Source organism: Polypterus senegalus, chromosome 9 (assembly GCF_016835505.1).
Source record: "Polypterus senegalus isolate Bchr_013 chromosome 9, ASM1683550v1, whole genome shotgun sequence".
NCBI lineage: Eukaryota > Metazoa > Chordata > Cladistia > Polypteriformes > Polypteridae > Polypterus > Polypterus senegalus.
In genome coordinates this window covers 108226415-108254406 of record NC_053162.1, presented here as the reverse complement: position 1 = coordinate 108254406, position 27992 = coordinate 108226415, and the positions used below count along the sequence as shown (strand labels likewise).

The 27992-nt window shown below is 37.0% G+C and overlaps 1 protein-coding gene across 1 annotated transcript in view; it reads right to left on the bottom strand.

The window, feature by feature from the left end:
* Window positions 1–27992, bottom strand: part of pepd (peptidase D) — a 308318-nt gene that overhangs the window by 84499 nt on the left and 195827 nt on the right. Inside the window, exon 11 of the mRNA XM_039763568.1 lies at window positions 15656–15733. Within this exon, the coding sequence (XP_039619502.1) occupies window positions 15656–15733 (78 nt within the window). The remainder of the gene's footprint in view (window positions 1–15655; window positions 15734–27992) is intronic.

The window sequence follows — 27992 nt, the reverse complement described above, 5'->3', positions numbered from 1 at the left end:
CGCCCTATGGTGCACATATGGCTCTCATCCCATTAGGAAACAAACCAAGAAAAGTAGGACCAACAATTATCTCTGAAATAACTTGAAAATAACAAAAGTAACTGGAACCCATCAATGTTTATTCCAAATTTAACAAAAATCAGACTAAGTTTTAGAATTTTAATTCAATGGAATATTTCAAATAATAACACAAATGAAAATGGTATGAACAAAAATTATGGAACCATTCACCTAATATTTTGTTGGACAACCTTTGAAGGCAATCACAGCAAACAAGTGATTCCTGTTACTCTCAATGAGACTTCTGCACCTACACCAGTTGTGTCAAGTTTGAAGAGTACCTTCTCTAGACTTCAGTAGAGCAATGTTTCAGTGCTTTCCATATATAATTGATACAAATCAAATCATGGCTCATAGAAGGCCACTTTAGAACAGTCCAATATTCTGTTCTTAGCCATTTTTAGGTGTTATTAGCTGTGTTTCGGCAATTAACCTGTTGAAGCATCCATGACTTGTGACTGAGACAGAGCTTTCAGACACTGGGCAGTATTGTTTTCCTCCAGAATGTCCCGATAGTCTTGAGATTGCATTGTTCCCTGGGAAGACACATGGCACCACTTGCCAGATGCAGCAAAGTAGCCCAAAACATAACCAAGCATCCTCCTGTTTCACAGTAGATACGATGTTCTTTTCTTTGAAAGCTTCGTTTTCTGGTTTGTGTACATAGAGCTGATATGACCTGCCAAAAAGCTCACATTCTGTCTCATCTGTCTAAAGGACATTCTCCCAGAAGCATTGTGGCTTGCCAATATGCAAATCCCTGTCTGGATTTTTTATGCTTTTCTTTCAGCATTGGAGTCCTTCTGGGTTTTCTTCCATTGAACCCTGTTTTATTCAAAAAGCAACATGTGGTGCGATCAGATACTGAAGATCTATGACCTTGGAGTTCATTTTTTTATCTCTTTGGAAGTTGTCCTGCCTTTTACCTATCATGCTCACTATCCTTATGCCCATTCTGGGGTCAATTTTCCTCTGGTGCCATATCCAGGGATGCTGGCTACTGTCCCAAGGACATTAAACTTCTAAATACTTCAGAATTTTTTTGATGTGTACCATACTTTAAAGAAAAGATGACTGATCAGGCAAAACACATTTCATTTACTTCTAATAGAATCCAAATTAAACTATAAGGCATCACAGAATAGCATTAACACTAGAATCCCTGAAAGCTACGAAAAAACTCCTTAACTTCCTTCGAACCTCTCTATTAGCATCTTTTGTTTTGCAAATGTGTCGATCAGCACAAGCAGCAAGCAGCCTGCTATCCCAACCGCCACAGCACAACTCGGGCACTAACCTTTACAAGTACCATAAATTTATACTGGCTGTTACAGACACAAATCAAATGTATGTTTTATTATATAATAGTAACAATAAGAGCAGCTCATTATTCAAAATGCTAATTCTGGGAAGTGCCAGAAAACGTGACCTTTTGATTATGAGTCAGCAGTTCTTACTACTGCACCACCCAACCATTGTGTAGGTGTCGTACCTTAACCAGATTTCTTTTTCTTCAGTTATAATCTTGAATAAAAGCGCACCTGTTTTGTTAAGTGTACCTTTTGTGAAAGCGTTTTACTTGATATTTGGACTTCAGTCTCGACACATTATACACTTCATGTCAAAATTTTGTCAGTAGTAGTATAACATGAAAACAGTTTGTGTTTTAGGTATGTGTTCAGCATTTCCTGTCATCCTACATTTACCCAGATCGTTGTAAACACGGAACACACACAAAATTTTTCTTGGCATCTTGACAAATGATTCTGGGCAGTTGTGGCTTAAATCTTAGTTGGTCTAGCTGACCATGGTTTGGTAACAACAGAACCCCTAACTTTTGAACACTACTGACAGGCACTTTCATATCTAGGTACACATGTCGTAAACGTAGAAAGGACGGTCCTTGGTTGTGTGGGAACTGCTAACATTTGAATCTGATGATTGCATATAGCGAGGAACTGACCTCTACTGTACTATTCTATCCTCTGCATGTCCTGGAGTACAATAGAAACAGCACTGTGCAGCAAAAAGTGGAGACTGCATGGGCAAGATCGGAAAAAAAAAATAACACGGTCACTGATTACAAGTGCATGAAGGCATGCGAATGAATATGAATAATATGAATAAAGTTGCATCAGTGCCATAATGTTTTCCGAAATGTACTATACAGGTCATAACAAGAGTTATTACAAATATATATACCTATGTCTCAGATTTTTTGTCAGTGCAGCTTTGACATCATGGACCATAAGGTGCATAGTAATTGCGTAAGCAGGAACAAAACTGAATAAAAAAAAAAAAAATCAAGTGACGGTGAGATACGAAGGCGGCAAATTCAGCAGCATTTGTGTGTCAGTTTTTATCCCTCTAGATCAGAGAATTTCCAGTTCCATTGTCTCAAAACACCACTAACATCTACAGTTATTGCCAGTTTCAGATAAAAAGTAATCACGTCAGATCTGGGGCAGGGGGTGGGTGTTGTATCGTGACCGTGACTGACAGAATAAAAGTGAAAAAAACAAAATCTAACTTTTACAAGTACTATAAATTTACACTGGCTGTTACTAACACAAATCAAATGTATGTTTTTATTATATAATATTAACAATAAGAGCAGCTCACTACTCAAAACAGTAAATTTCCTGGGGAGCTTTTTTTGAACTCTCGACCTTTAGATTATAGGTCGGCAGTTCTAACCACAGTACCACGGAAGCTGTCATATTGTACTTGCACCTTTTGTGAAAGTGTTTATTTGATACTTGGCCATTAGCCTTCACACTTTATATAGTTCATGTCTGCATTTTGCCATTTATTACTAAAACATGAAAAATGTTTCTGTTTTAACAATGTGTTTACATAGATTGTTGCAGACACAAAATATACATCAAATATTTCCCCTTACAATTCTGGGTAGCTCACTCCCAGATAATCAATCAAGACAGGAACTGGGAGAACTTCTTGCCCAATCTGAGGTGGTGGGGGGATGCTATAGCAGGCTGCTTAATGCTTGGGCTTATCAACACATTTAGAAGACAAAAGATGCTGATGGAGAGGTGCGAAGGGATTTAAGGTGGGCCGGATTTACAAGTTTTTTGTTGGCTCTGGTAATTCTAGTGTTAAAAAAAACCTGGCTTTGATCCATTAAGCTAAAATTTTAATTGCCCAATTTCTAACCTTCCATTTACGTCTAAGATCTTAGAAAAGGTTGTTGCTGCTCGAATGAATGATTACTTAAACTTGCATAAGTTGTTTGAGCCTTTTAAATCTGGATTCAGAGCCCTACATAGCATTGAAACTGCTTTACTTAAGGTAACCAATAACTTACTTGTAACCATAGATTCTGGGATGGCCGCTGTTCTAGTTCTCCTTGACTTAAGCGCAGCAATTGATACAGTTAACCATAACATTTTATTGTCCCAACTTTCAGGTATTAGTATTTCTGGTGCTGCTCTTTCTTAGTTCACATCATACCTTAGTGATCACCAGTATTATGTCTTCATTAGGAAACATAAATGTGCCTCTACCTTACTCACACAAGGTATACCTCAAGGGACAGTTCTGGGTCCAATTTCTCTTTAACATCTATATGCTCCCTTTAGGTGAGATTATTCATTGGTATGGTCTAACCTTCCACTGCTATGCCGTTGACAAACAACTTTATATAAGTGTTGATGAAACTGCAACATCTTCCCCTGTTGCAGTGATTGATTGCATTTCGGAAATCAATCATTGGATAGCAGATAATTTTTATGACTTAATCCTGATAAAACAGAAATCTTATTAGTTGGTGCCAAATCTGTCCTCTCAACCCTTCGTGGGCTAAAAAGTGACGTCGCTGAGATCCTGGTTGAACCCTCAGCCTCGGTCCATAATTTGGGTGTCATCTTCGATCAGCTTGTTACTTTTCAACCGCAGATTAGCTCAATAGTACAGACAGCTTTTTTCATCTTCACAAAATTGCTCATCTGCATTCTTTCTTAATTGTAAAGGATACTGAAACATTGATTCATGCTTTCATCACTACGCGCCTGGACTATTGCAATACATTGTTTTATGGCCTCCCAACTAAATATATCAATAGTATACAATATTTTCAGAATTCTGCTGCTCGTTTACTTACACACACTAAAAAACTACTCAAATCACTTCTGTGCTTTATGATTTGCATTGGTTACCAGTCTTTTCAAGATTGAAATACAAAATTCTTCTCACCTTTAAAACCCTTCATGGTTTAGCCCCTCATTATCTACCTGAACTGCTGCTTCCTTACACTCCTGCTCGTACATTAAGATCATCAGATGCTAACTTACACATTGTACCTAAATACAGGTTAGTAACTATGAGTGGCTGAGTTTTCAGTGTGATAGCCCCTAATATTTGGAATGCTCTTCCTCTCAGCCTTTGTGAGGAAAAATATATTATTCATTTCAAACTCCTGTTAAAAACAGATCTCTTCAATGAGTATTATTCATTTTCTTATATGTAATTTCTATTGTCTTGTTAATTTGTTTATTGAACCATAAAGTGTCCTTGAGTGTATGAAAGGCACTACATAAATAAAACTTATTATTATGATTTCCCCATGGCTCAATATCCAGCAAAGTCAGTGCAACTCTGCATCAATTAAAACTGACTACTTATATACTGATTACAATTGAAGAAGTTAAAGGTCTGGACGCTATTCCTTAATTACCCTTAATCTAAACCTGTGTGTGTCAACTTGTGTATATATTATCAGCCCCAAGATTCAGGGGTACGTAAACTTTTGATCAGGCCCATTTGGGTGATTTCAGTTATCATTATGATTTAAAAAGGTGTTTTGTCTTGGTAGAGTAATATTTTACTCTACTTTCCCCTTTTGTATTATTAAATGTTGCCTTTGTCAGAATGCCTTAAATCTCCCAGACTTACTACTGTTTATAAGGTACTGTACCATATAACTTCTCCCCACCTTCCTTTCTACATGCATAACCTCAGGCAATTAGGTGTAGTAAAAGACAAGCAGGAGTTAAATTACAATTTAAATAATGCATTATTAATAATATTCATAAATAACAATATTCAAAGTACATTTGAATATTGGCAACCATACAACCTGATAAATACTGATGTGTAGTTTCAGGCGGCACACAGACTTGCTAGTTGATTAAAATGTCTCTAGTTAAGGCATCATTTATGGACAGCTTTCTTCAGAACAGTCCGCATGCCTGTCTCAATATGGCTGCAGAGCTGTGCTCTTCATTGTGTTGTCCTTTTCAGTTCATGGTGTGAGATGGTCTTTCAACAGTTTGGTAAGAGAGAGACACAGCTGGGTAAAGCAAATAAATTTGTAGGTTTTCTGTCTAACCCCTAGAGCCAATAGGGTGTCATGGTACTTAAAGGCTTCTAACACAAGGCAGTTCCAAAAAGTAAACACATACATTTGATTTGCGTTTGTAACAGCCATTATTCTCTCAGTCATGATCATGATACATACTACGAACCACCACTGTGGATGGTGGATGTGTGGGCGGCAATGATTAGTTCTACAAGCTGGCATGTAAATTCTACATGAGATAAAGTTTTACCAGCTTTTTGTTTGCATAACCAGATGGCAAAATATCTTTTTGTAGTATTTCTTTTGTTGCCTCAGCATAACATGATAGAAACTCAATTCTTGATCCACATGATTTACACTGCCCATTATGTTATTGTAGGTGAAAACAGCACAAGGCTTGTAACCTACGTGTTGCCTTTTATATGTACAGTGACTGTAGCTGCCTCATCTACAGTGCTAAAAAGACAGACATCTATCTTGTACTTCCATTTCAGCGTAAGCACTTTATCCTTTTGCTAAAATAGTAGCACACCTCGCTGTAATCTAGCTCTGCCAACGTCTTCAGGCATGCCATGACGGTTGGGATGCATTGTTCCATATGTGTCAGTCTTCTTTGCAGCAAGATGTCAAATAGTGCTGGTGAAGTATAAAAATTGTCCATGGTTATGTGGTTATTAATTTGTCTTATGATATTTTTAACAGTTGTGAAGTTTTGATGTTATATTTTACAATAATTAAGCATATTTTGTACATTTACTATGTGATTGAAAGGTGTTTTTAAATAACCTAGGGCTGCTGAGATAGGATGCAAATAGACTACATTAGGCTGTCGGCAAGAAACTATTTGTTTTACATACTGCATAAGATTGGAAGCTACATTCAACTTTTGTGCTGATAAAGAAAGGAGCTGAAAATGGCAAGGCTCACATGTGATGCTGGAAATTAATGATCTGTCTATAGGACAACTGTATGTGTTTTTCCTGACCATGCTTATTTATAATATATAAAATATATATTTTGCCTTGTATCCGGCTAGCAGCTAGAAGCTGCCAATGATGATAAGAAACTTGTGTGATGTAAGTAATTTAATTTTGTAACTTTTACTTGTGTATAAAAAGACCTCAACTAACAGAAAAGGGTGTGAATCTTGTTACGGCATGTGGTGAGCATCTAGTTACAGTGTCCTGTAAAAAGAGTGTTCCCTCTTTGAAGAGGATAAATGGTTTATGATTTAAAATTCCCCTTGTCAGTTTTCTCTTAGAGGTTTTGGGTCATCCAAGGGGTTACACAGTAACCTTTCTCCAGCAGAGCATCTATCAAAGTCGGCACCGATGACATAGCAATGCCGCACTGATTATATTTCGTATCAAACATTGTCCCTTTCAATATGTACAGAACTGTATTCCAAATGTATCTCATTTTAGATTTGCAAAGCTCATAAAGCTTTACGCCAAATATTACTCTTTTTGTCACGATGCACTGTATCCATGATAGTCTGCCCTTATAAGCCATGTGACTTTTATTGATACCTATATCGTGGTCCGGAATGTAAACAGTTCGAAAATTTACTACAATAGTCTGGTACATCTACCAAATTTTCTTCATTTTGGGCGCTGGATGGGTATTCTCATCAAAGTCTTCATTGTTGGTAAATTGCAGACATTTCATAATTAGTGAAAACCTACACTCAAAAATAATTCCCCCAAAGAATGGCAGCACTGATAGCACTTTTACAGTGCAAGTAATTCTCGGTTCTAACACTTCCACAAGACATAGCTGTACAGTTGCCGGAGTGACATTTGGGACTAATGCTTCAAGCATGGTTTGCGCCACCCAAGTAACATGCGGGTCTAATGCTAAGGAGGCTACAAAAGCTCTCAATCCAGCTTAAAATCTCAAAGGAAAGCATTTGTAACATCAATTCATAAAAACAACAGGATAACTCTTTGTTTCCATTGTTCAAAATAATTTTGCTCCCACATACATATTACACCTCAATCTACCACTTCTTTTAGTTTGATCACCAGCTTCACATGTGGGACCTAATCAAAAACCTTCTAGAAATCAAGTTAATAAATATCATATGCTTTTGTTTCTTCCTCATAGAATTCCAGCATATCAGTAAAACACAAGTGCACTTGAAGCTGGACCAAATGAGCTAAAAGAGTAGTATAAAGATAGATGAAAAAGTGAGATATGTGAAGGACAGGCCATAGGCGTTTGTCATTACTTTGTTGATTTGGTGTTTCTTTTAGGGACCTTAACAACAAAATCAGCAAGGTTTCATTTTTGTAGTGAGCAGCTTAAAGAAAGGACACAATAAAACTTTGTAGTACCATGTCCCTCATAAATCTTTCTTCTTAGTGGTTATTACAATATTATCATATTTATGTATATCCATTACCACATTTGACAGTTATTTAAACTATAATATTGGCTTCTTTTAATACTTTTTACGATTGTGTTTGTATTATTTTTTTATTTCTGGTTTTGATGTGTATTATCTTCTAAAAGGACTATGCAGAGAAACAATGTTGAAAGGTGCCTTCATCAATATTTACGTTAACATTATGGAAAACTGCTGGGTGATTAATTACTTTAACTTTCCGAAAATAAAAATATAAGTTATTTAATATAGTGTCTGTTAAAACAAAATGTACTATAAAAGGTGGAAAAAAGCACCTTTTAAGCATTTATCTCAGTGTAAACTTCAATAAACAGTTATTAATCATCATCCCATCCAGAATTTGCTCCTTTCTTCAGTTTGTGGATGGCCAAAATGTTAAGAATATATCCTGCAACCTTATATATAGCTAAATTTAGATTTAAAAGAGAGAATTTAACTTGAAATTTTTATATAAGCCTTCAAAGTAAAATTACATTAAAACAAAAAAATATGTTTATTCTGTTTATTAACACCAACCATGAAAATTATGCCTTGCACAATTAAATACCTAAAGCATTAATAATTTATCTTAAATACACAATAGACACGCACATGACTTTGTTGGCATTTCAATAATTTGTGGTCTTGAAAAATTGTTTTACCATCAGAAGTAGATATCCAACATGTAAAAAAGGATAGTATACAAAAATGTTCTCCAGGTACTTTTGAGTAAATGGATGAGTAAATTAATCAGTATGAGGTAACATTCAAAATATCTTAATGAAAATGTAACCCTTCTGACAAACTTTTTTGAAGTATACCAAATTACATCAAAACTGGCTTATTTGTAGCTAATTTGCTTCATGTGGATAAACAGAAAGACATGATGACAACAAAACATGTCATCAAATTTCATGTGAAGGGAATGAGAAACAGGAAAACTTGTCAGATAGTAAAGAAAACCTTAGCCTTCCTTTACTAATGCTCAATTTTTCCTTGTAGATAAAGAATAATACAAAGTAAAACAAATCCAAAAAAACAATCTAATGGACTGTTTTAAATTGTAAAATATTTTTTAATACTTGCTTCACTAAATATCAGCCTTGCTTACATTTTTGTCCTCTTTAAATACTGCAGTAGTTTGGGTTTTTTAGATGAGCAACTGCTATAGTCTCTTTCAGTCCTGGGACGCTCCTGTGCCTGCAGGTTTTCATCCTTAATGATTTTTTTAAGTGTAAACTTATTTAATTAAGCAGGCTGTCAAGGTCTCAGTGTATTCTGGCTTTACTCCAAATATTACAAGCTGTTTATGCTAAATGATTACTGAATGAAGCAAGCACTGTGTGTGCTACACAGGGATGAATTAATTCTTTTAAAATTTTTTATGTTCTAGGCCATTATTTGCTTTTATGTTTCTAATCAATCTGTACAAATGGTCTGCACTTTTTCTTCCAACAAAAGATAAATGCCTTATAATTAGTAATACATCTTTTGTTATGATTGTTGTTACTTCACAAAGTTTAAGGTTTATTTTGACTTGGTGCGGTTATCACTCCTCCTTCCATTATATGAATCTGGCATACAGCTGAACTTGGATTCCAAGATCAGTTTGCACAACCCTCTTAGTGGCAGTGCCCTCAAGATTAGAACTTAGATCACAAATAATAATTAGATTATTATTTCTTCACAGGGTCTCGTGTTGTCTTACTCTGACTAGGCACCACAGCACATAACTAATGAGGTATGCATTTGGTATGCACTACTTTCCCTTACATGGGGCTGGGCCGTAGCTGAAGTGACTTCAGTACACATGTAGTTTGTCAGCATGCCCGTGTCGATCAAACAGAGGAAGCTCTGCAGTCTACTTGTGACTTTACGCTGTAGGAAGATCCGTAAATAAATCAAAGTAAATAACATTCGATCTGGTCATTATATAAGCAACACATAAATGTTTTAATATAAAGACCATCACAAAACAATCACAAACTGGGCTTTGCACAATAACTTGGCAAGCTCTGTAAGCTGTGTTTTTTCTTTGAAGGACAGGGGTAGGGCAGGCTGACTGGCAGGACTGACTGGCTCTTGCTGCATCCAAACGGTGCTATCCTTACACCTGGTGCAGCTGCGTTGTTGTTATTATATGTGAGTGGATGTTTCTTGTGGGGATGGCTTCTGTTCTCTTTCTCCGATGTAAAACTCTAATCCTTATCCAAGTTCACCTCTGTTATAGCACATATTTATTTGAAAACAGCAGTGTCAAATCGAGGTGAGCGTGAACGTGATTGAGAGAATAAAACTGAATAAAAAAAAACGCTAACCTTTGCAAGTATCATACATTTCCCCCGGCTGTTACAGACTCAAATCAAATGTATGTTTTTATTGTATAATAGTAGCAATAAGAGCAGCTCACTACTCAAAACATTTATTTTGTGACGCGGCAAGACTCAAACTCGTGACCTCTTGATTATGAGTCAGTAGTCCTTACCGCTGTACTACCAAAGCGGTCATATAACAACAAAGTACACTAACACGATTTATTTTTCTTTGGTTCTAGTACAGAATAAATGCACACTTGTTATACTTGTACCTTTTGTGAAAGTGTTTATTTGATATTTGTACTTCAGTCTTCACACATTATACACTTCATGTCAAACTTTTGTCGTTAGTACGAAAACATTAGAAAAAGTTTGTCTTTTAGGTATGTGTTCAACATTTCTGTCATTCTGAACTTACATACAGTGGAACCTTGGTTCACGACCATAATTCGTTCGAATTCGAAGCAGTTTCCCCCATAGGATTGTATGTAAATACAATTAATCCGTTCCAGACCGTACGAACTGTATGTAAATATGTAAATATATGTAAAGATTAAGCACAAATATAGTTAATTACACCATAGAATGCACAGTGTAATAGTAAACTAATGTAAAAACATTGAATAACACTGACACAAAACACCCAGGCTCCCTGCTCAGCTAAACAAGCTCTCTCTCTTTGTAGCACACACACACACACACACAGACACACACCACACACCACCAAAGCCCTACCCCCATCCGCTACACGAGCAGGCTCGCTCGCTCTCTCTCTCTCTCTGTAGCACACACACACACACACACCACCCACCCCCTATTCTCCCTCCCTTCCCTGTCAGCAGCACGTGCCCATGCTCTCGCTCTCTCTCTCTCTCTGCGCTTGCTCGCTCGCGCTCTCTAATCTCTCTGTAGCACGCCCCCCCGTCAGCACCATGTGCAGCACTTTTTTTAAAATGAGTTTTAAGCAAAGCGAGAAAAAAAGGAACATTAGAACAAATCTGAAATTTATTTAAAAACCAACCAGAAGCAACCAAAAAAGTAACAAGATCATGCTATTTTAGCCTTACATTCCAATCGCTGTAAACACTTTATAAAATTAGTTTTAAGCACAGGGAAAAAATGTACATTTGAAAAAAAGAGAAAAGTAACATTGCAACAAAATCACACAATGAACTCCTCCATGTAAACAATTTTTTAATGAGTTTTAAGCACAGGGAAAAAAACGAACATTTGAAAAAATGAGAAAAGTAGCACTGCAACAAATCACACTATGATCTGAAAAATTAACTTTTGAAAAATCCGTAATACAAAAACTACTGTACAGTACAGTACAAACCACCAAGAAAACTAACCTTGCATGAGTCGAGTTCTGGCATGAAGTGAGGAGGAAATGGGTGGAGAGCAGGTTACAGTTTTGAGGGCGAGTCCGGCTCCGCGATGGAGGGATGTTTTCTTTCAGGCGTTTTCTCTGTTGTGCTTTCTTGGGTTTCTGGTGTTTTTAGCTGTTTAGCTGGTGGATCAGACTTAGTGAAATAGCAGTCTAATGTGACTAGCCTTTTCCTACGCATTAAAATTTTTTGGAAATGCAAGACAACATTGTCGTTCATCATGTTTATCACTCTGTTCGTAACCGCTTTGTCAGGGTAGTTCTTTTTCAAAAAAAATCCTGGCACTCGTTACATTTTTCCATGAAGGCTTTTATCGCATCACTTTTTATAACCGTCCTTTCCTCTTCTTCCCTGGAGGACTGCTCCTCGGTGAGCAACCTAAGCTGAGTTCCTCCGTCGTCAGCTCCTCCTTGTGATCCAGGACCAGCTCCTCGATGTCCTCATTGTTCACTTCAAGACCCATGCTCTTGCCTATGGACACAATCTCATCCACAACAGGAGGCTCAAAGCTTTCTAAAACCTGTTCAGGAACGCATTCAGGCCAAAGGTTCTTCCAGGCCGAGATCAATGTGCAGTGTGTGACGTCTTCCTAGGCTTTATCAATGAGGCAGATGCAATGAACGATATTAAAATGGTTCTTCCAGAACTCTTTCAGGGTCAAAGACGTCTCCTCGGTCACATTAAAACACCTGGTGAATAGTCCTTTGGTGTACAGTTTCTTGAAATTTGAAATAACCTGCTGGTCCATGGGCTGCAGAAGAGGAGTCGTGTTGGGGGGAGGAACACGACCTTAATAAATTCGTACTCCTCGACCATATCGTCAACTAAATTTGGAGGGTGTGCCGGTGCATTGTCCATTAGAAGAAGGCATTTTTTAGGCAGGTTATTCTCTTCGAGATATCGCTTCACAGTGGGAGCGAAAGCCTCGTGCAGCCATTCCAAAAACAAGGTTCTTGTGACCCACCCCTTCGTGTTTGCCCTCCAAATCACCGGGAATCTGGCTTTATTTACATTGTGCTGTTTGAAAGCACGAGGTTTCTCAAATTGGTAAACGAGTAGCGGCTTGATTTTTACGTCGCCACTAGCGTTAGCACACAGCAAAACAGTTAACCTGTCCTTCATTGGTTTATGGCTGGGCATAGCCTTCTCTTCATGGGTAATGAAGGTCCTCTTCGGCATCCTCTTCCAGAACAATCTGGTCTCGTCACAGTTGAAGACTTGTTGCGGAATGTAGCCTTCGTCCTCCACTAGTTTTGTGAAAATTTTCACAAATTCTTTCGCAGCTTCAGCGCTGGAACTAGCAGCCTCTCCATGCCTTACCACACTATGAATGCCACTTCTTTTGCAAAACTTTTCAAACCATCCTCTACTGGCTTTAAATTCCTCACTTCCGGCACTCGTAGAAGGATAGTTTTGCAGCAAATCACCATGAATCTTCCTGGCTTTCTCGCATAACATCGCCTCACTTACGCTATCTCTTGCAAGTTGCTTCTCGTTCAGCCACACTAGCAACAGTTTTTCCACCTCTTCCAGCACTTGAGGCCCCTGCCTGGTTAACGCTGTAACGCCTTTTGCAACATCAGCTGCTTTAATAGATTCTTTTTGCTTTAGAATAGTCGAAATCGTAGATTTTGACTTCTTGTAAACGGCGGCAAGATCAGCAACACGAACGCCACACTCAAACTTTTCAATAATTTCTTTCTTCACTTCGATTTCAATTTTCTTCAAAACTTTCTTCTCACCACTCTTCACTTGCTTAGAAGCCATGGTTAACTGCAAAAGCCCACGAAATATAGAGCGCAAAGATATCACAGGTAAAGCACGCACGTCTGACTTAGAACAATGAACAAGGAGCGGCTCAACATGTGCTTAAATACAGTAATCGGCACGCACGTGCAGGAAGACAGGTACGCACGTGCAGGAAGGCAGGAAGGCAGGCACGTGCGCGCAGGCAGGCAGGCACGCGCAGGCAGGCTTGCACGCACGTGCAGGAAGGCAGGCAGGCACGTTTGACCGAGAACAATGCAACACGTGCGGAAATAATCGGCGCACACAAACTGAAAGGGAAACTGGCTTGTTCGTATACCGAGTGTGTGGTCGTGAACTGAGGCAAAAGTTTGCCAAACTTTTTGGTCGTGAATCGAGTTGTACGTGTACCGAGACGTTCGTGAACCGAGGTTCCACTGTAGATCTTTGTAGACACTGAACACACATGAAATGCATGTGGTCTAAACAACAATACATTATTTACAGTACCTCACTCCTAGATAAACAAGGCTTGAGCTGGGAGAGCTTTTTGCCGTTTCTGTGGCAGTGGGAGGATGGGATAGTAGGCTGCTTGCTGCTTGTGCTTATCGACGCATTTACAAAACAAAAGACGGTGATGGAGAGGTGCGAATGGATTTCTCGTAGGCTTTGGTAATTCTAGCGTTAATAATTGACCTTACTTTTGCCCATGTCTATCACCTTACAATTTATTACATTAAACTGAATTTTTCAACTGTTCATCCAATTCTGAAGATTGACTGCTACAACTGAGATTACCAAAGCACTAAAAAAGCTTTGTTAAACTGTGAAGCTCCAAAGAGCACAAAAGAGTTGCCAGTAAAGGAAATCCAAAGTGAACAAAGCCCTAATACAGTAGTCCAAAACAAGTTCAGAAAACAGAAAAACAGAAAAGATGGTGAAAAATCTAGAAAATCACAATAATCATAAGCACAGCCAAAAGCACAAGTGAACTCACTCTCTATCATTTTAGAGTGAACTGACAGGAACTGTGGTAATCTCTCACCTTTATAGGGCTGAAGGCAGTTCCTAGCCTTGATGGGGAGGTGGTCCCGCCATTTAGAGAACCAATTAAAAACTCAAAACACATAACAAAGGCAGCTTATAAACAAAGAAATCAAACAATACCACACACTAATAAAATACATAAGGAACATCCCATTTCTAACAAAATTCACAGTATTAATACAAACAAAAGAATCAAACGTGATAAAAGGCGGCATAAAACAAAGATGTTCTCAGCCATTGGAGGAACACTGGCTGAAATACAACACTATTCAATTCTTTCTCATTTTTTTTGCTGCCACTTCAGCATCTGCTATCCCTCCAATTTTAGTATCATCTACGAAGTTCATACGTTTTATAAATATACCAGAATCAATAACAATACAACATTAGAAAAAGTGGTGGTCCAATGATGAACCCCTAAGTGTCTAAGTGGACTTGCACTTCGCGTGAACCATTCACCTTTTATCAGTACTCTTTTTATCGCTATTGGTTAACCTAGTTGAGAACTAGTTATTTAGATTACCTATGATGCCAGCTTCTAGTTTCAAAATTAATTTTCGCTGTGGGATTGTATCAAAGAATTTTTGTACATTATGCTTTGCTTTTCTCAACTATTTTGGTAGCCCTGCACAAAGTTCAAGCTCATGACATACAGTTTTTCTTGAGACTGGGTTTTACAAAGGTGCTGATTGAATTCTGTGGTCATTTTTGAGGTACAAAAACTATAATCAAGTTTAAATAAACTATACTACACTAACAAAAAAAAGAACTATACTAACCCTGAAGTGACTGTTATCTTTGTCAAAAAGCATAAACTTACAACCACTGTTTTTCTTTGCAGATGCAGTTTGTCTATGTTATGCCGTACTTACTAAGACTGGATGACTTAGCATGTAATTGTTTTACATTTTCAGCTACTGATCCACTTGACATTTAAGTACATACTGTAACTTCTTTGTAATTGCTGCCTTGTAAACTCACAGATCAAAATGCTAACAGACCTTGATAAATCGATAGATAAAAAGACAGATATGACACAAATAGTACTGCTAATCGACAACAATCCAATATGATTTACCTTTGCAGCAGCTTTGTAATTGTGATTTATTCTTTAACTATATCAACATACAACCTTAAAGTTACTGTTTATTATACAAGTTTAGAAAAAAGGGATTCAAACATTATATTTATAAAGGAGCAGCATGGTTTTGCATTGATCAGTAATGCTACCTTACAGTTCCAAATTTCTTGGTTTATGCCACTCCCTCTATAAATGCATACATAACAATGTCTACAGTAAATTACAAAATATCATTTTAATTTTTTTATTTCCACTTCACAGGAGTGTCTTTACTAATTAAGACTTATTTCATATTTAATATAAAAGCACACTCACCACATTTCTCCATCTTCAATAGTCTTATCATTAGGAGCTCCAGCATGACCATAATGAAGGACTGCAGAGTTAATCCCACTATAGAAAAAAGGATGCATTTTATTCATACTGTTTAGCAACTATCACACTAGATATTCTAGCACAAGAATACACTTTTTATCACTGTAAAAAAGCTTGGCTCTGTGGCACCAGTAATTAAAACTGAGTGTAATAATAATTACATAATTACCAACCATATGACCACATTAATCTTAGTTAACTTCAAAGGCATGAATTATTCTATCTAATGTCAATCAACATGAAAGTCTTGTTGAAAGAGGTAGTGAACATTAAATCACCCCAATCACACATTGTGCACACATTACCATAAAATTATCTAACTATAATATTAGTCAAAGAACCATTTACGCATTTGAATCAAAACATGACTTATTATTTTAAGGTAGCATACTGTTGCTAGAGCTTCATCTCACACTGCTCATGTTTAATAAATGTAGCAATTATTTTAATTGTCACTTACTGGCTATTTTTGCTCTAGGAGTCATATTAGGAAACTTGGTGTCGCTGACATTTTTAACAAATGTTCCCATACTTATCCAGCAGCAGGGCCTTAGAATGATTGTCTCATCACCAATAATGCATCAGATATCAGATAAATTGTCAAATTCCGCTAATGCTATTGGTTCACTACAGGAGTTCCCTTAGGTGGAGTGAACATCTAGTAGGCTTAAGTCAAATGGGATCCTCTTTTAGAATGCTGTTTCCCTTGTCTTCATTGTCTTTAATTGCTCAATAAAAATAAAATGCAAACATATTGTGATTATTCTGTTCAGCCCTTTGTTATATTTGATGTGCTTTATTTTTTTTTACTAAATTTTATTTTTAATATTGTATAGCATGCTTTGTAGAATTGATGCTGAAGTACGCTGCCAATCTCGGCAATAAAGAAAGTGCAGTCAAACCTGAAACCATTAAGTACTACCTTACACAAAAGATACTGTATTAGAAATATAACAATTACAGCATTGTCTTATAGACTGTTTTGATCTTTGAAGCATAAACTTGATGTAGATATTCCTCCATTCATTTTCTTACACGATTTTCCCTTGCACAGTCACACACAATATGCATGAATTAGTTAACAAACTCCATTGTCATTCTTTGATACAATAACTGTAAGAAGTAAAAAGAATGAATATACCAAAACTGTCTATAATATTTTGTTTCATCTACAAAGAAATGTATTCATTTATGCAGTCCCTGCAATCTCACATTGCAGTAAGGCTATATGTATGCTAAACTTTGATAAGGGCTACAAAGTTTTTTACTTCTCAGATGCATAAGCATTTAACCAAAGTCAATTTTAATATTATAAAAAAAACTTACATATTCCACTTTTTGACTCTATTCAAGTTTATTGTCCCAAGAAGGAATCAGATTTGCTGGTAGATTTTATAGCACTATCATAAATTAACATTAAACACATATTAACCAAGTATAAACTTTATATAAATAAATATAGCACTGTACATACTGTAATAGTTATGGTATAACATCACACATATTACACATTAAAACTTGACTACTGATTGATGCAAATGACAACTGTTAATTCCATGGTGTATGCCTCAGGATGTTTATTAAATTTGAATTTATTCAGAAGATTAACAGCAGTTGCGATAAATCAGTAGCTGAACTTGACTTTTATGATCTGAACCTTGAACCTGTGACCTGTTGACAAAAACTGGAATTTTGAATATAGTGGGATTAGTACTATTTGAATATAGTATTTTCTTGTTAAAAATGTCTGTCAGATTTGACTCTGTTAGACCTACTGTGTGCTTTACAACACTGTCTTAATGAAAAATACTTGAATTATGTATAGTGATTCCCACGGAAATCTGATGTTGTGACAATGGCAAATGTGGATACCCATTGTGGAAAATGTCAGTGTGTTGGTCATATGACCATTTCCATTAATAATTATACTATTATACTGTTTATTAATGATTATGCCATATTTTGTTCAATTAAGAATAGAGTAATTCAATATGATAAGTTAACAGATAAACTGACAACAAGAAATACACAATAATAAAAAATAGTTTTTGATTAAATATTGATTAAAACAGCTACAATGATGCTCAGAACTGAGTAACAGAGTATGCAGCTGCATATTCAAAAGGTATTCATTCTTTGCAAGTAAGCATGTTTACAAACCCAAGATTTACAGTTTAAGCAGTTATTTTAATGAAACCAAAAGGTTGAAATGTCTATGCAAAATAAACACTAATTCAATAAAATACTGCAATAATATGCCACAGTGACTCTTTTCTGTCTTGTTACAAACACACTTTATATAAAACAAATACATCTCCATCTATTTAATGAGCATCACAGGACCAAAGGTAACATGAAAATCTAGCTGTGGATGTAAAGGGATTCCATGTATTCAAAATACTTCAAAATAATGCAAGAAGAAATATATTTCAGCAGTTAGTATGACATTTCCAAAAAAAGACTCCACAGTTCAAGTGTCATCGTTGTAAGAGCTAAATATTTTAAAATAATATTAATTGCATTTTTTTTATCTAATAATTGTATTCCAAGAAAGTAACAAAGTATATAATCAGGCACATAAAAAATGCAGAAATTATACAACAAATAACTTCAAAACCTTACAAACAAAGAATTCATCTGCCACCACAGAGAAAGAGAGGACAGCCCCCCCAAAATTAAATAAATAAAAAAGTGAAAACATCCTAATCCCCAGTAAAACAAATTTTTATTCTAAACATTTAACTAAATCTTGAAATGTTTCAAAAAATACTATGGACAGATCCTCTAACTGAGAATTTGATTTTCTCCAATTTCAAATAACATGAATGTTGGTTACTCACTAAATTAACAGGTAGGCGGGGTTCTTCCAGTTAAGCAGGAGAAGTCTATGTGCTATCTGTGTTTTACAGGCAATTACAATCAATTTGTCCTTACCTACTTCAAGCCCAACTGGAAGTACACCAAATAAAATTATTTGTGAGTTAATGGTGATTGTGACACCAAGGCTGTTTGATAAGTAAAGATTTTGTACAAACTGATGCTAGTTTGATGCACTCTTAAAACATGTGGCCTAGTAAGGCTGAAGCTAGATTGTAATGCCTGCAGGTTGGATCTTGTCCTGGATATACTTTGGACAATTTTAAACGACATAAATGTGACTGATGAAAAATTTTACATTGAATAATTGAGTGCTTTGCAAATATAGAGCTAGAGTTTATTCTACAATATGTATGGCCAACTTTCACTGTTTTTCTTAGATGTTGATTGAAAGGTTATTTTCCCAGGTTACCCTAGGATCATTAAAGGGAAGATTCTTTGAGATGTGTTCATATATTGTTGAGATGCTGTCTATGTCTTCCAAGACTTATCAGTATTTCCTCTGGAACAGAACTGGGTATGAGGTGTGAAAAACTGGGTTGGTTTCTTTTAACAAAATTTCTAATTTAAATATGGTGGAAAAATTGTGCTGCTGGTAGGGCTGTGTATTGGCAAGAATTTTGCGATACGATACATATAATAGGGGGTTACGATTCAATATAATGCAATACTGTAAGCAAGGTGATATATTGCAATTTTTAAAGTAATTTTAGGAAAACTATCATAGTATAAAGAACACACCACTATATGCATAAAATCTGAGTAAAAAAAAAAAGTTTACTTTTTTATGAAACCAGAACAGTGGGATCTACAACTGCATTTATCACAGTCCCTATAACTTCAGACATCATAGAAATACTTTTTGTGCAACCTGAGGAAAGGAAATAACATGTTCCTATATCACTAAAAAAATCACTGTACTTTTTGATCCTACTTTATAGGTTCACATGCCACACTATGTTTCAAGTAGTTTATAAGAAAATGCATATCATAGCACTGTAATCTGAACAAAGGAATTAACATCTGTTTACAGTATATAAGTAAAAAAAAAAATAAAAGTGCTTGCAGGATTCTTTAGGTAAACAAATTAAGAAAATTAAAAAAATCACTTAAATGATTTAAATGTTCACATTCTATTGTAGTATGTAGGCCATTTTTTACTTTTTCAATCTCAAGTGATTAATAAAAGAAAATGCAATGTCACTGTAAAATCCAACATCATAACACTACTTTCTGCAATCTGAAAAAAGGAACTACAGTGGTACCTCGGTATAGTTCTGCTTTGGAATAAGTCCCAACTTGTTATACGTCCTGTTTGGAAGAAAAAAATTTTGCTCGGCAGACGACCTTTGTTTGGAATACGACTTGCGTGCTAGAACACTGCGTGCTACCCTTGTTTACCTCTCTCGAGACAAAGCCACGGCTGCCCAAGAGCGTCAGTACACCAGTTGCTAGCATTCAGTGAACAACCCTCGCTATAACCCTTTTGTGTTTTTTCGCGTAATTTGAATTGATTATTGAAAAGTATGAAGGTGGCATGCGTATCTGGGACTTGGCTGCTGCATACCGTATGCCGAGAACGATGGTATCTACGATTGTGAAAAACAAAGATGTTATTAAAAAGTAAAGTGAGGTTAAATTTTCATTTATTTCACCTAATTGCTTTTGTATTTATGTATTTTAGAATTAAGCAGTGTTTCAATTATTTTATACAACCCCATCAATGTATAATATGCCTATAATAGGATTTTTTTTTCATGGGAACAGATTAATCATTTTCCTCTATTCCTTATGGGAAAAAATCATTTGGTTTACATCCTGTTTGGTATAAGTTCAAGGATCTGGAACGGATTAAGGATGTATACCGAGGTACCACTGTAAAGTACACCCCCAAAGTTTGCGGGGGTTACGTTCCTAGAGCACCCGCAAATTGTGAAAAACAAATATAGTTTAAACCCTAAATATGTCCCCAAAACACTTTAATTTAATTTCAAACTCAGCTTAATACATTACCTAAAAAAAGACTGTAAAGGTAAACCTGTATACTGTACTGCTATGTCTCCCGCAGTGCTAGAATGTAAAATACTGATGTTACCGCTATATGTACTGTAGTTCATGCAAGCGCGTTTTCATTGCCAGAAGCCTCTTGGGGCTTTAACCCTTAAACTGCCACATATTTGGGGGTTAAAGCATCCCTGGACGCCAAATACTTTTTTGCTGCACTGTAAGTAAATGTCACAATTCACAAAGAAGAAGTGAAATTTTAATAGAATACTTTTTTCCATGCAAAGAGCATCACAATTACTGCAACACTAATCATTTTACACACTGCTAATGAACTGTAAAAACTATTAAAAAAACTACTGGACCAATATGTACAAAGTGCAACTGACGCCATGGATGAAATTAAGTAAATCACCGAGCCAACTGCGCTTAAACTGGAAGCACGCAAACACACACAGGTAAACGCTGACGCTGTCTCAATCCCAGAAACAGTGAGGCTGCAATGTGTCACGTTTTTTTTCACAGAATTGCACAGAAACACAGGAGATTATAGAGACAGGAACTTTATTCAAACACTTCAAACAAACAAAAATGTCTTTTTCAGAAGCAAAACGAGATCAGTATGCAGTTAGTTATCAAATAAAGAATAGACACACATCAGGAGCAAAGGATGTCTGGGAGAGGAGAGAGGAACAAAGCAATCAGTCAAAAAAGACAGGTGCTGTTCAGGCTTTTAAGTCAGCTCCCGCGTGCTCGCAAATGGCACTGGGAAACGACTATAGCTGGTTGTGGAGGTTTAAGGGTTAAGAGGAACAAAACAGAAAACACAAGAACACTCAGCTGGAGATGCATCACAGTCAATGAGGAGCAAGGAGAAATGAATAACGCAGTAGCAGTCCAGTGCCGCTAAGATTCACACAGTCGAGAGGACGGTGATTTACTTATTTTTTCTGGTGGAGGTTACAGGGACGCACCTAGCCTTGACCCGACCTGCAAGCACACACTCACAAACAGAGACAAAAACAAAGCAATCCGGTAATCAAACAGCAAATAAAGAATCAAATGAAATAAATGAAAACAACGATACCACTCCCGTTCCCCTTACAGCGATAACACATTAAATGCAACAAAGCACCAACAAAACACACACAGTAAATCATGAAAAACGGCAACGGATGAAATATAATGAAGAAAATAGATAGTCCAGAGATCCGCATATTGAATGGGAATGTAAAGATAGTCCTACCGCTAGTTTCTGAAATGGTGAAGACGAGCTCAGAAGCGCTTCTTTCTTTGCAGGATGGCCATGAATCGACTTACAGTCCTCATGTACACAAATTACAAAAACTTTTTTTTTGCTTTTGGTCACAGGCACCCTTTGTAAAAGCTGTGCTGACATCTTTGACCCAAATAGCCCCAGCACCCTCAGCAGAAGACCAATCAGAGCCACTGCAGGGAATGCTAGGAGTCACAGTTTCAAATTCTACTGGCTATTTTCACCATCCCAAGCCGCGTTTCCTCTACAGCTGCTTCTTGTTCTCATTACAGTACAGTATTGCCACGAAAAAAGCCATAAAAATTGCGGAGGATATTTGCGGTTTACGCTAATAATTATTGGATAGGTTCTAAGGAAATATCCGCAAATGACTGAGGCCGCAAACTCTGAACTTCGCAGGGGTCTACTGTAAATCTGCCTATATCAGTGAACATTAAAAGTTCTTGCAGGATTCCTAAAGAAAATATTAAACAAATGTAAGAAAATACGTATATACTGATAGTGAACATTTTCAGATCTTAAACTTGGATTGCACATGTTATTAAAGTTTGTATGTATGTATGTATGTATGTCAGTGCTTATTTTTTAATGTCAAGGTTTTTGTGGAGGAAGATGAGCTGGTCAACATGCCCAGCTTTCAAAACACTTCTCTGTGTGGTAACAATGTCTCCTGCGGTGGAGCAATCCAATAGAAACACTGCCACTAAATATTCACGGGTGAAGGACTGTGCTTATGCAGAGGAAGATGAGATAGTCAGGGTGGTGTTTGGCACAAAGCTCAGCGAAACTGCGAGAGAAACTTTTAAGTGCTGGGTTTTAGCTAACATTAAATACAGCCGTGGACATTGCACGAGATGGCACCAGCACAGCTGGGAACCTTCGATGCATGTACACCGAGTGGCTCACGTGAACTGACGCAGTGCACAGACAAAAAGCAACAGTTCCAAAGAGTGCTGAACAAAAAACGAATTACACAATTGAGAAGGCAGCAAAAAAATATGAAGTGTGTGATACTGTACATACAAGCATATTCATAAGTGCAGCTACTGCGGAAACAAAGTACACGGTGGAAAAAGTCAATGTCCTGCTAAAGGAAGACAGTGGAAAAAAAAAAAACCTGTGCATGCAGTGTGTCACGTCTCAGATAAAGAAGACGAGCTGTTTATTGATGCAGTAAGAAACAAATTGATGAATGAAACCTGTTATCTTAACAATGATTGACAAACACGGAATGTAACTTGAACACAACACATCCTACAAATACGAACCTGATTGAAAGAAATAATGATAATCAAATCCTTGATGACGGCAACACTATATATTGACAATCATGTTATGTTATTTTTAAAATGTTCCCTTTTCTTTTTCATAACTTCTTTAACGCACCACTTCTCCGCTGCAAAGCACGGGTATATATATATATGTATGTATGTATATATATACCCCGATCTACATACTCTCAAATAGCCAAACCACATGCCGTGGCGCAATGGTAGAGACTTCACCTCTAGCGCCGACGTCTGAGGTTCGATCCCCGACAGGGGATGCACTGATTATGTACGCGTGCTTCCCGATTCATTTTACCCTCGCATTCCCTTGGTTTGAGACGTATGAAAAAATATGCGGTTAACGCAGAAAGACAGATCACCAATTGAAGCTTAATGAATAATGGATACAAAGCGCGTACCTAAGACAGATCGGAGGAAAATTTCATTTCAAAACGGAAGCCTTGATGAAAGCGTGGTTTTGTGAAAACTGTCCAAATACGAACCTGATTGAAAGAAATTATAATCAAATCCTTGATGACAGCAACACTCATAACGGTCACAAAACTATTACATTCACAATCATGTTACGTTATTTGTAAAATGTTTCCTTTTCTTAGCACAAGCACAGCTGAGAAGCTTCGATGCATGTACTCCATAACGCGTAAAAAAACTACGTATTTAATCACACTTTCAATTCCAAGCAAAGGGGAACTTTTGTCAATGCATGATTTCCTGGTATATCGATTACATTGATGCACACATCAGAGCTACAAAAATGTTAGAGTCGGAATAAAGCGCGTTCCTACGACTGATCGGAGGAAAATTTCGTTTCAAAATACTACCCGACGGAAGCCTTGATAAAAGCATTGTTTTGTGCACACTGAAAAGCAAGCAAAATTAGATGCATTACAGAAAGAGGACTTTGTGGCTGTTACTGGGGATCATTGGACTTCCGTGACCGTTAGTAATTCTAATTACATCTAATTAAAAAATGTTCAATGATCACACTGTTTTAGCCTAATGTACAAAATAATTTTGGCTAAGGTTACTCAGAGTTTAAAGTTGAAGCTGATCAAATTACCTTTTATGTTTCTGCCTTATTTTTTTAAGAAGAAAAACTTCACTTTATGTTGAAATTTTTGTTATTGTTATTTAAAGACAATACCATTCTGAAAATGTACTTAAAGTACTTAAAATACCACTTTATTTTTAAGTCTGCCCAATATTAGCCAGGTATGATATTTTTGTTTCTGTTTTGAATTGAAATGCAGTTTAAAAGCATTTTTTTTTCAGAAATTAAAAGAGCTTGAGTTTACAATATTCATGTCCATGTCTATTATTTGATTCTGTAAGCCCACTAAAACCCTTTTAAATTTAAAAAAAATTTGCAGCGGCGGAAGCAGAGAGCGGATCAGCGGCGGAAGCAGAGAGCGGCGGCGTCTCCCACAGGCACGTAGCCCTTTGAAAGCACCGAGCAAGTTCACCTGAGGTAAAGCCGCAGCTGACCAGTAGAAATAACCGGCAGTGAGAAATTAAAGTCGATCGCTTAGCGGGTGGTGGAAACTTAAAGCGGCGGTGATTCAGCTCAACACGGAAAGCGCAGAAGCACCTATAAAACGGCAAAGATGACTTCAACATTTAATGTAAGTTCTATCTGCTCTCTGCCCATCGAGGGCACGTTTATATGTTGTGTGTCCTGCAGTATGTACAGCTCAGGTTTTCCGGCCGACAGTGCAGATAGCTTCACCTGCCAAAAATGTTTAGTTAATTTAGAGTTGGTCGGGAAAATACGCGAATTGGAGGACCGCGTTAGGAATCTGATAGCGATTAGGCAAACCGAAAATTGGATCGACTCGGTTTGTTTAGACAATTCGGCTACATCTGATTCGCTTCAGTCTCTCCAGGTCCCACTGTAGTCAGTGCGAGGCGAAATCAGCAGCACCAATTCAGCCACAGGGCGAGTGGGTAACAGTAAGACGGGGTCTAAGAATCCAAAATTTAGTCCCCAGCACCCAGGTCACCAATTCGGACCCAGAACAGGTTCTCAGCTCTCCAGCGCCTGTGGAAACTGAGAATAATAAAGTGCTCATAATTGGCGATTCCATAGTGCGGAATGTTAGAATTCCAAACTATGTTAAACCAGCAGTTAATGTTAAGTGCCTTGCAGGGGCCAAGATTTCTGGCATAAAGGCCGCATTGGACCGTGTTGCCGGCGATGAAGTATCTACCTTATTGCTGCATGTCGGCACTAATGATATTTATTTACAGCAATCTGAGGTATTAAAGCGAACTTCATCTCTCTATGCACCAAAGCTAAAACAAAATGTCGGAATTTAATTGTATCTGGTCCCTTACCAAGATTGTATAGAGGGATGTGATTTATAGCAGATTGCATTCCTTTCACTGCTGGCTAGAAACCTGGTGTGCAAATAAAAGCATAGCATTTGTGAACAATTGGGATGATTTTTGGGAAAGGCCTGGATTTTTCAGAAGAGATGGTCTTCATCCTAACTGGAGGGGATCATATGTATTATCCCAAAATATGGCAGCAAAACTGCCTGGTTGACTGATTAGAGCACCATCCAGGCCGCAGTCATGTGATCTTAAATCACAGGCTGTTGTTTATCCCACCTGTTATTTTCCTGAAGCTGTTACCCATAACCCCTGTTGTGGGGCATCCAGTAAATTTAGTCTTGAAACAAACCATAAATTAATTGATAACCAAAAATAAGGTGTATAATTAGACCAAGGGATAAAACCAGACACTCCACCAGGGGCATCTGTAATAGAAATTTAATTCAAATTAAAACAAAAATATATCAGCAGTTCAGAAAGAACCATGCAGTTTTAAATGCTGTTTATTGAACATTCGCTCTCTTGGCACTAAAGCTGTTTTGGTAAATGATATAATATTAAGTACAAAATCTGATCTGTGTCTTCTTACTGAAACCTGGCTTAGTAAATGTGACACTGTTCCCTAGCTGAGGCGTCACCAGATGGATACTCGTTCCTTCATAAGTCTAGAGATTCTGGTCGAGGAGGAGGCCTTGGAATAATTCATTGTAACAAAATGCAAATCACTCCTAAAAATTTAGGCAACTTTACATCCTTTGAGGCATTCATTTTAAATATGAAAACAGATTCCAACACAATTATAGTGCTAGTCTACAGACCACCAGGGCCATATTCATTGTTCATGACTGAATTTAGCAACCTTCTGTCTGATTTGGCTATAAATTATGATCACGTAGTTCTGATGGGGATTTTAATGTACACATTGATGTGGAAACTGACACTTTTAGCAAATGTTTTACTTATTTGTTAAATTCAGTAGGATTTTGTCAGATTGTCAAAGGTCCAACTCATAATCATAACCATACATTAGATTTAATTATAACTTACAAAGTTGAAATTCAAAATTTAAATATTACTCCATTAAATGTAGTTATTTCCGATCACTTCTTAATTACGTTTGATTTAGTTCTGCCCATGCCAGCACTCTCGCAGATTAAAACAAAGACAGTGCGACATCTAGATTGTAATTCTGCTTCAAAATTTATAGATACCTTGAGTAAGTCGAGTGTAATTGTGGAAAACCATTTAGATCAGTTAACATCAAATGTAAACGTGGAAAACAATTTAGATCAGCTAATATCACATTATAATGTGACCTTGAGAGATGCTCTGGACACAGTGGCTCCCCTAAAACAAAAGTGATCAAAGCACATAGAAACTCTCCCTGGTTTAATGAAAACACTCGAGCTCTTAAATTAGAGTGTCGAAAACTGGAGCGCAGATGGAGAACAACAAAGCTACATGTCTTTCAAATTGCATGGACAGAGAGTGTTAATAAATATAAAAAGGCCCTCTTTAAAGCTCGCTCAGAATACTATTCTACATTAATAGATAGCAATAATAAAAATCCTAGGGTACTTTTTAGAGCAGTGGCTAAATTAACAAATGGGAATTCAGATCAACAGTGCAAAATACCAACAGATATTAGCAGTACAGACTTTATGAACTTCTTCAATGAGAAAATTAAAAATATAAGATCCCAGATCTCAGCATCACAGTACAAACCAAATACTAGCTTAGCAGACCCTGCTCACATTGCATTCAGCACTTTAATAATTTTAATCCTGTAACTGAGCAGGAAGTCTTAACTTTAATTACTAAAATGAAGCCCACTACTTGTTCCCTAGATCCAGTGCCAACAAAACTAGTAAAAAGTGCAATGGATGTTCTTGCAGCACCTATTCTAACATTATCAATAGTTCATTACTGCATGGCACAGTACCTGATGCACTAAAAGTGTCAGTCATTAAACCTTTACTTAAAAAGTCAGACCTAGACCCACACATACTAAATAACTATAGGCCTATTTCAAATTTACCATTTCTCTCTAAAATACTAGAAAAGTAGTCGCCAGTCAGCTTCAGTCACACCTTACGCATTACAATTTATTTGAGAAATTCCAGTCTGGCTTTCGCACTGGTCATAGTACAGAAACGGCACTAACACGGGTTGTAAATGACATTCTGATATCCTCTGATGAAGGAAATTCCACTGTAATTATGTTGTTGGACTTAAGTGCAGCATTTGACACCATTGACCATTCTATTTTACTGCACAGGCTAGAAAGCGATGTTGGGCTTACAGGCCCGTGCTCGCTTGGTTCAGTTCTTATTTATCAAATCGATTCCAGTATGTACAGAAATGTGCTGACAGTACTCCATCATTATACACAGAAGTTCAATATGGTGTCCGCAGGGCTCAGTACTGGGACCTTTACTGTTTTCACTTTACATGCTTCCACTGGGATCTCTCATTAGGAAACATAATGTTAATTTTC